The sequence below is a fragment of the Nelumbo nucifera genome, chromosome 5, assembly GCF_055504915.1.
Source record: "Nelumbo nucifera cultivar China Antique chromosome 5, China Antique-T2T, whole genome shotgun sequence".
NCBI classification, from domain to species: domain Eukaryota; kingdom Viridiplantae; phylum Streptophyta; class Magnoliopsida; order Proteales; family Nelumbonaceae; genus Nelumbo; species Nelumbo nucifera.
Genome location: NC_142653.1, coordinates 52,187,638 through 52,197,505, shown reverse-complemented (window position 1 = coordinate 52,197,505; position 9,868 = coordinate 52,187,638). Strand labels below are relative to the sequence as shown.

The 9,868-nt window shown below is 36.6% G+C and overlaps 1 protein-coding gene across 1 annotated transcript; it reads right to left on the bottom strand.

The window, feature by feature from the left end:
• Window positions 1–4,607: 4,607 nt before the first annotated feature.
• LOC104596709 (ammonium transporter 3 member 1-like) lies at window positions 4,608–8,965 on the bottom strand. Its single transcript, XM_010257967.3, has 3 exons — window positions 8,227–8,965; window positions 7,848–8,133; window positions 4,608–5,273 (listed from the first exon to the last, which is right to left on the bottom strand). Exons 1-3 carry the CDS (start codon window positions 8,875–8,877, stop codon window positions 4,753–4,755), a joined length of 1,458 nt encoding a protein of 485 aa, XP_010256269.1. The 5' UTR covers window positions 8,878–8,965; the 3' UTR covers window positions 4,608–4,752.
• Window positions 8,966–9,868: the final 903 nt, after the last annotated feature.

The window sequence follows — 9,868 nt, the reverse complement described above, 5'->3', positions numbered from 1 at the left end:
AAGGTATCTTTGGTTAACCAATGCGGACAAAGTTATGTCAACATTTATTTTTTAGAAAAAGCTAATACATGGAATTCTCAAAATTATGAAAGGTTAAAAACATGAGGGTTTATATGATTGTGAGAAAACATAGGAGAGGATTTTTATATTTTACCCTCATAAAAAAATGGGGGATGTGCCTTATCCATTACCCTTTATTAGTTTTTTATTATTAGGCTTAATAAAGAAGGATAGTGTGTAAAGGGGTAATGCGTAATGGGATGTGCCTAATCCATTACCCTTTTTCAGTGTTTTATTGTTAAGGTGTTAGAAAGATGGGAAAAGAAAGAAAAAAAGGGAAAAAGAGGAAAAGGTGTCAACGGGTAATGAAATGTGACCTATTCATTACCCTTATAAGTTATTTATGTAAGAAGGAAAGGATGTTTTGCATCAAAGAAGAGAAAAAAAGATGTCAACGGGTAATGGGATGCGCCTACTCCATTATCCTTTATTAATCTTTTATTATTAAGAGGATAGGGTGTGTAATGTGTTGCAGAAGAAAAAAGTTTATCTGATTTTGTTAAGGGCACGTTTGGTAAGCTTTTTTGGAAATATTTTTTAGTAATTTTGACAATAAAATGATATATTGATTTTTTGTATTAAGATTTAAGCAGCTTGAAACCCGTTTGGTTAATATGTATTTTTTCGTATGAAGACAAATAGAAAAAAAAAGAAAAACACAAAAGTTTCATTTGAAATTTCCTAAAACGAGTGTATTTTAGACTTCTTACATCTTTTCGACGAATATCTTTTGGTGGTTAGATCTACTGCAAACCAAATAAAAAAAAGACTTAATCATTAGGTATCATGGTCTCTCAGGCTCGTAAATAATCGATATACCGTACGAAAAGAATGCCCGGAGCCTAAATTAAATAGAAATGTTGAACCCGATTTGGGGAGCCACAACTGATTTTGATCCAATCCACGAACAAAACCCATGTCTTGGTGAAATAGATGGGTTATGATATTTGAGGCATGTTTTAAAACGGTCGTTGACTTGAGTGGTCAAACCGTTCCACTTAAAAACTGACTACAATTCTAGTTCTGTTTATCACTGACCCATTATTATGAAAATAAAAAAAATATAAAAAACATATTGATTTGATGAACAAACTCTTGACCTGATTTAACTGTCGAATTTTTTGACCTGAAAAATGGTTCACAGGTTAAACATAAAATGATTTTTTTTTGAGAAATTAACAAAATACGATCTCTGAGTCTGAGCTCTCTTAGATAGTTGAGATAGAGCGAAGAGAGAGAGAGAGGAAAAGGGTGGAGAATTTTGAATCACAAAAGGTGAGGAAAAACTACTAACATTTGAGAGAAAAAAGAGAAAAAATGAACAGATGATAGACCTGGCAATTGGGTTGGGTGGGTCGGGTTCGGGTTGGGTCAAGGTACTTTGAGTTGATTTTGGGTTGGATTGAATTTTAGGTTGGATTGTCAAATGTTAGACCCTATCCCTAATTTTATGTTTGGTTTGAGGTGAAGAGTAGGGAAAGGTAGAGAAACCTATACATGTTTTGTTAAGATTTTCCTACCTTTCCCTTCCTTTCCCTACTTTTTCCTTCAAACCAAACACTGTCTAAATGTTCGGGTTAGAGTTTGACCCATGGGTCAATTTGGATCATCCCAAAAAATAATTGAAATTAAAAAAAATAAAGAATAATTACATGAAAAATATCAAAATTAAAAGAATTAACATTAAACTTTCAAGTATAAAATAAAAAACTTGAACATTTAACAATTTAAAGAGCAAATAATAAATAGTAAAGATTAAAGAGAAAAAAAATTAAAGAGTAGAAACTTCTAACAATGCATAAATAGTCCCAATTAGACTTGACAATTGGGTCAGCGGGTTGACCCATTGCCGAACCCAACCCAGTCCGATTTTTTTTGAATTGGGTCAAATCGGGTCATTTTCACATTCGGGTAACTAAATATGAGACCCTAACCCTGTTTTTTCGGGTTGGATTGAGCTGGTTCGGGAGTTGAGTCAACTTTTTGCCAGGTCTAGATGAGAAGCTAGATAGAAGGAGAGAGCAAGAGAGAATCAGAGAGGAATATAGTACAAGTGGTGACCGGTGAACTGCTGCAACAATGTGACCGATGAACTTCTTTTTCTTCTTCTTCTTCTTGGTTTCCCTGCCACCGTTCTATAATTATCTCAAAATTACATGTCCTCCACCCCCACCCCAATGGGTTTGGTGCCGGATCGTCTCAACTTGAATCCTATTTGAACCTCAACTCTACCAAGATTAGAGCTGCAAATGGTATCCTTTTATTTGATTTCGAACTTGATCCTGTTAAGGATGATAAAATATTCAATGAATTTATGTTTGGATTGAGTATGAATCTATTCCTATACAATCCTATATTATCCCATTCAATTTGATTTTAGTATATATGCTTATATACTTAGAATTTGTATTAATATACGTAGTACTAAAGTTGTTTTGGATGTTATATATTAGGTTTAGGTTCCAAACAAGTTGATTTTCAATTCATTTTGTTCATTAAATACAATATTAAATTTATCTCTAATTTATTATATTAATAAGACAATATTTTGAGCATTTTCACTTTAATTTATTAATGCTAATCAATATCCGATTGCCTTTTGCGAAAAAGAAAAGAAAAAAAAAGAAAAGAAAATATCCGATTGCAATCCAACTTCAATTAATTGAATCTGATATGAATCCGAATAAAATTGAATTAAATTTGAATCAACCTATCTGATTTTATTTAATCTGTTTAGGGATCAATCAACATCTCCCGAGAAGAGTCTTTTCATAGAGGGATACAAAGAAGACATTTGAAGGATTCTGTTTGGTATGTTTTTTTGAGAAGATCTTCTGATAGCTCTGACAATCAAAAGATGCATTGAGCTTTTGCATGAAGATCTAAATAGTTCAAAGCACGTTTGGTAGATGCATGCCTTTTTGTGTCTTTGCGCACGAAAATAAAACGCAAAAAACACGAAAAGCTTCACTTGGAGTTACCCGAAATCAGCCCAAAATAGGCTTTTCATGTCTTTTTGGTGTTCTGGCTTTTGGCAGCTAGATCTTCCATATGCCAAACAGAAATAGATCGAAAATCGATCTACCTAGCTTATAAACAACCAAAAGGCCGCATAGAAAAATATGCCAAATGGACCCTTAGAATTTGAAAACTTGATGTCGATCTTGAAATTACTCTACATTTAATAAGGGTAAAAGACTTAAAAGATACCCTGAGTTTTTCAAAAAAACATCTTAAGGATACCTTATAACTTTTTTTATCCTTTAAGCTCAGTTTAAAAGGAATACAAATAGAGAGCAAAACCTTATATTTTATATTATTTTGTATGTATTTATATTATATATATATATATGCATTTGTACTCTTTCCAAGCTGACCATTAATTATTTTTGGAAATTTTGGACCAGTTATCTTCTATTTATCCCAACTGACTGAATTAAATATTGAACGTGGTGTAATTAGACATCTTTTTCTGACTTATATACAAAGTTTTCACACTGGAATCTCGTTTGAGGCAACTAGAACAGGTCTACTTCAGTACATCACTGCATCTATGGCAAAGGACAATGCGGCAGGGATACTTGTGTCAATAAAAGTACCCCCATGGTTTTGTCCTTTTCTTTGAGTGGTGTGGAGCCACTAGATTAATTTCCATGGTTGTTCACTTGGACAAAACTGGTCTGCTCCAAAATGTGATTGAAGTTTCAAGAGAATCCAAGTTACAAGAAAGAGAATGAGTTATCTGAAATTGTCCTTCAAGAAAAAAAAAAGAGTTGTCTAAAATTCTCTATCTTAATTATAGAAAGATCAAAACCATCATAAGGGGTCTTACAGAAGTGATCACACACATACAGAAGATCAGAAAACTGACTTCATTTTTTTTTTTTTGTTTTGTTTTAGAGTTCTCCACCCACAATTGAGGTCATTCCAAAGAAAAAAAAATCCAGATGAATTTTTGGGTCTATTCCATTTATAACATGTGATTAGGCCTCTGTACATGGAGACAATGCAGCTCAAGAGGGTACCTAACCACATCCTTAATAGAGCTGCAAATGGTTTTCCTTTGTCCAAAGTTCGAATTCAAATTCGATCCAGTTAAGGGTGATCCTAATTCGACCCCTTCGTAATTTGATTGAATATGATCCCTATCTGATCCAATTTGATTTTATTTAAATATTTATGTTTATATACTCAAAATTTATATTGTATTTATTATTAAAATTGATTTAAATATTATGCTTTTACAATGATCAGTAGGTTCAAGTTATAAACAATTTATGTTCTATTCGTTTTGTTCATGATATACAATATATATCAAAGTTATTATTTTCAGCTTATTCTATTAATAATATATGTTTTTTCTTTTTATCATTTTGAGTTTAACTTAATAATGCTATTCAAGATCCAATCTGAATTCCTTTGGAATCCCTTTGCAGCTCTTAGCCCTTTGAATCTTAGCTCGAGAACTTTATCATGGATTCCAAATTGATTGTCCTCATAAAACAAATCTGAAACCAACAACACTATGAAACCCTCAAAGCATCATTCTATCAACTCAAAAATTCAGTGCAACTTATAAACATATGAACAAGAATTAATTTACCCCTACAAATCATCACCGACCTTATGAACATGAATTTGACTATATATCTCCTATTATAATTCACAAGAAGCACCCACTTCTCTTTAAACCTAGACCATCTGAGTAACACCACTGGCCACTTTATTGTGTGTAGTGTCATCAGAATACCAGCCATGCTTGGTGGAGTCATACTTCTCTCCATCGCCCCACAGCGCGTAGGCTTCTTCGCCGTGGACTGCATCATCTCCGATCAACAGTTGCTCCTCCGACATTCTCAGAGGCATCACCAACTTTATTGCCAAGCATATAATTGTAGTAATCACAACATTCCAGCCAGTGATGAAACCAGCCCCAACAATCTGTTTGAGGACTTGAACCCCACCAGAACCCCCATAGACTCCACCCCTAGAGTTGGTCACTGCCAAGAAGAGTGCACACAGCTCTGGCTCAGCAAAGATTCCGGTGGTGAGACCTCCTAGGAAGCCTGCGACGGCATGTGTGTGGAACACTGCGAGGGTGTCATCGACCTTTTGAAGCAACTTCGACCTCTTGTGGACGACCATCATTGTGAACCAAGGAATGCTGCCTGATAATATTCCCATGATAATTGCAGCCCATCCCTGAACAAGGCCTACACAAGAAAGAATGAAAACATATCTCAATGTTTGTAATCTGGCTTTGCTTATACGGAATCATGCTTTTGAGTTTTGACCTTTATGATGATCCAAATTCCCATGGTGACATCAAATTAGGTAGTACCCACTATCAAAGGCCTACACAGTTTTGACCTTTTGAGCTTTTTCCGGTCTGATTGTCCAATCTAGTCCAATTTTGAAAACCATGTGTTAAATGATCCACTGTATAAGATTTAATAAAAGGGTAGAATTGGTAGCAAAAAATGGTAGAATTATTATTATTAATATTTTTAATATTATTATATTGCTAGACAAACTAGGTAGTACCCACTACCCAGGGGGAGAGAGAGAAGGTGGGATTAATTGGATCCCATCTCAGTGGGAACTAGAATTACTAACTTCACCGGTTAGAACCTTACTAAGGAGAATCAATAAATATACTACTAAATTGAATGAAACAAAGTATTCCCTGAGAAATCAGGATGGAACTAATTGACTATTGTTGCTTTTCCTAAAAGATAATTAGATATTATCTAAAAGAGAAAAATTCTAAGCTGACCAAAAGCAGATAATGGCTATGGTCGTTAACCATACATCACATCTCCACCTAAAAATAAAATAAAGAACATCACATTGGTCCAACCACAGGCATTCCCTAATTCAAAATTGAAAAAAAGAAAAAAATGGAGCGAGTCATTAATTGCATGGGAGGAACTAGCTCATTTTTCAAGCCCAGGCAGTGTTTTTGAACTACCTTTGACTTAGATGGTCGGATCTTTCGGCCTGATAATCATTCAGGCAATCGGTTCTATTTTACTCTAAATCAGGTTTTTGGTAAAAAATTGTTGAATTGATTAATAATTCATTGATCCAGGCAGTTAAACTGTCAACCCGTTAACCTATACAATGGTTTTTGACTGTTTTTTAATTTTAATTACTTTTTTTTTAATTCTTTTAAATTTTTTATTAGAATGTACTATCCATTCAAATCAGATGATCAAATCGTTGACCCAAAAAACGGTGGCCAAAACGGTTCTGATTCTGAGTTTATTTTTAAAACATCGGGTCCCACTTACCCCATGCAAGTCAGTATTTTTGAAGGAAAATTACTGGAAGGAGGTTGGTTCATTATGGGGCCCTTGACACAACTCTGAGCTCAACTTACCAAGAATTTCTTGAGCAGAAAACGAGATAGAACAAGGACAGAAGCTGATACGTTCAAAACTTTCTTCACATAATACACAAAGAATGAGAAAATTTGCTTCTAGGGAAATGACCTATGAGTCTTATGAGCAAATCAGCCAAGTAATTGACACTAAAACCTGATTTACGTGCACTGTTGTTTTGGTGGTCGCCGCACCTCGCCAGTATTGGCCGGAGATCTCCACTTCAGCCCATGGGATTGGTTGATTTGTTTTTTTTTTTTTGATAGATCATATGGGATGGGTACAACTGGGCTGTAATTAGAGGCTCTCTACGGGTGCATCCCCCTTGAGGGTTGTTGGCCTCTTGGGGTTCAAATAAACTAATGGAATCCCTAATTTCACTTCCCAAGATTGAAAACATTGGTTCATTTTGACTAATTAAATCAGAAGAACAAGAAAGGTACAAATGGACACCTCACATTTATTAATCAAACTTACCAAGTCAAATTTAAAATCAGCTAACACACTTATTTCTAGATCTCTTAATTAGATAATATTACAAGATATTGTTTATGAATATGTATAAATATAATAATCACAGAGGAAGCTTGCTTGTGTGAGCTATTTAAAACTTAAAAGTTAGTTTGATTGTGATTGGAGGCCCAAACTGTAACACATCAGCTCCAAAGGAAAAGTTCTTCCTCTTCATTGCTTCAGTCTAAGTAGAAAAGCAATACTCAAAGGGATGGTTGTGCCATGTGTAAAAACCTAATTACTGCTCAGTGCTCACACAAGAAAATGGTTAATCCATTCGGTTCAACCGGACCCCTAGCCCCCAGAAACCCAAAAACAATGTACAAATTTTGTGATGTTGTCAAAAACTCTTGAGAAGTGCTTGATGTGAATACATGAAGGAAACGATTTGGGTTTTCAAAATCTCACATACAAGTACTTTTAGATTTACATAAAAGTACTTCTTTCTACTCTTTGATTGAATAAAATGAAATCGTTTTCGAATAGAAAGGCACAAGAGCAGAATAGAATGCTATCTGCTTTTGAGCTTTCACAATGTTCGAACCCAGCATGACCCGATTGAACCGGCCCAAGCAGGCCCCGATTGACGATTGTACTCTATACCCAACATTTGATAACTGAAATTTAGACTCGGGTTGGTTTGGATAAACTCTGAATAAATGCTGGCTTGCCTCGGGCTCTGGGTTGTCACTTTGTCCTCAACCCGATCCAACGGCAACTCGTCGAGCTGCATTCTTTAAAAGTCCCACAATTTACGGAAATCACATCTTTTCCATTTCCCTGGGAAATGGGAACGGATTTCCCGAGAAACGCCTTCCAATGGGAAACAGATCTCCCGGGTCACTATCCTAGGTAGTAAAAAAACAAAAGAAAAAGAAACAACAGCATTACCTGCACCGGGCGTGATACAGACAAGCCCTGTGATCATTCCCTGGACGGCTCCGATCACCGAAGGTTTGTTAAAGAAGATGACATCGAGGCAAGTCCACACCAGCAAACTCGTCGCTGCACAGATGTTTGTGTTCAGTACGGCCATGGACGAGTCAATATTCGCCGTGTAAGGATCTCCACCGTTGAATCCAGCCCAACCCATCCACAGCAACCCTGCACCGGCCAACATCAGTAAAACGTTGTTCGGTGGGAACCTCTCCCTGTCCTTTGTCGATCTCGGTCCCACCTGTAAACAGACTCAAGTCATCAAGTCCAGACGACCAATTCCATCCCCACAATTTAATTAATGATTCGATGAGATTCAGCAATTAATACTAACCCAATAAGCTGCCGTGAAGCCGGCGATGCCGGAGGAGAGGTGGATGACGTAGCCGCCGGAGTAGTCCATGACGCCCCAGTGGAACAAGAATCCACCGCCCCAGAGACTGAAAGCACCGACTGTGTAAGAAAAGGTGAGCCAGAGCGGGACGAAAAGCATCCAAGCCTTGATGTTCATTCTACCCAGGAGCGACCCAGCTAGCAAAATCACTGTAATCGCAGCAAACACGAACTGAAAGTAAACCATGGACGCCATAGGATAAAACGGTGCAATCGTAGCCGTCTCCTCGGTTCCATTATGGTATAACTGCGTCGTCTCCGGCAACCTCGCTTGTCTGATCAGAAACTTCTGGCCTAAAGCAGGACCGGCCTTGCCCCAGAATGGGAGGAGACGATCACCAAAAGACATCTTGTAAGCCCAGGTGACCCAGCAGATTAAGACGGCAGCGAAGGCGTAGAGCGCCATGAAAGCTGAATTGACTGCCCATTTCTTCTTCACTATGCTTCCATAGAGGATGACAAGACCCGGCACGCTCTGCATCCCGACCAGCGTCGCCGATATCAACTGCCATGCGTTGTCTCCTTTGTTTAGCCAGTCCGGCACTGACGATGTGTTGTTTTGGTAGGCTATCGGCACTACACTGGCCGCCATTTCTGAAACAGAAACAGAACCTCCCTGCCTCGAAATCTCGAATACACATACACAGTGAGTACTCAGCTCGACATTTGTAGAGATTTATTTTGGTGATTCGATGGATAAAAGGGTATTTATTAGATGGTAGGACATTTATCAAAAGCCGTTGATTGTGGGATCCACGGTAAAAATAAAGATTGTTCAGATTCTAAAGACGGCTTGTGGTATTAAAGAGAAGACAACTGGAATCGAGGGATCTTGGAGGATCTTTTCAGACGAAGAATCTTTACGAATTTTAGATTCTAAAACCGTGAGCACGTATTCTGTTTGTAGCTAAATAGTTTGACGCAAATACCCTTATAAAATTATATAATACCAGAACAACAGGTTGATTCTTTATTGGAGGTTCAGGGTAATATCGTCATTCCATGAAATTCCAGAGATATTCTTTTCTCCAGCTGGAAACTAGCTGGTGAGGTAATTACTTCTACAGCTGTGTAAAAATGATAGGTTTCGGGTTTTCTAAATTTATAGAAACCGAACACGTGGAGAACACGAGTGAGATTTAAAATCTTCCAAGGAGACTTGAAGCTAGCCGAATTAGTCAATGGTTCCACATGTCCTTAATCGGTCAACATAAGAACGGTGGTGATTACATTGGAAATTCATTAAAAAAATATCGTCTCATATGAATCTGAATTATCTATTTATTAAAGTAAACCTTAGATTCCGTTTGCCAAGTCTTTTTTTGAATGATATTTCAAATTTCCAATATATCTAACAGCCAAAAGACTAAGTTTTTGTAGTAAGATTTTAGTTTTTTGAAGATCATTTGGTTGTACAAAGATACGATGAAAAAAGTCGAAAAGTTCTATTTGGAGTTTTTTGAAAATACTTTAAAATGGATATTGCACATATTTTCCAAACATCATCTTTTGGTAATTATATTTTTTTCCAACCAAATAGAAAAAGACCAAAAAATAAATTGTCAAGCTACGTATGGAAAGAC

Coding starts and splice junctions, on each gene's coding strand:
- LOC104596709 (XM_010257967.3), bottom strand. CDS start 8,877: ATGGCGGCCAGTGTAGTGCCGATAGCCTACCAAAACAACACATCGTCA. Junction 8,134..8,226: donor GCTTCACGGCAGCTTATTGG/GTTAGTATTAAT, acceptor GTCTGTTTACAG/GTGGGACCGAGATCGACAAA. Junction 5,274..7,847: donor CTGTATCACGCCCGGTGCAG/GTAATGCTGTTG, acceptor TTTCTTGTGTAG/GCCTTGTTCAGGGATGGGCT.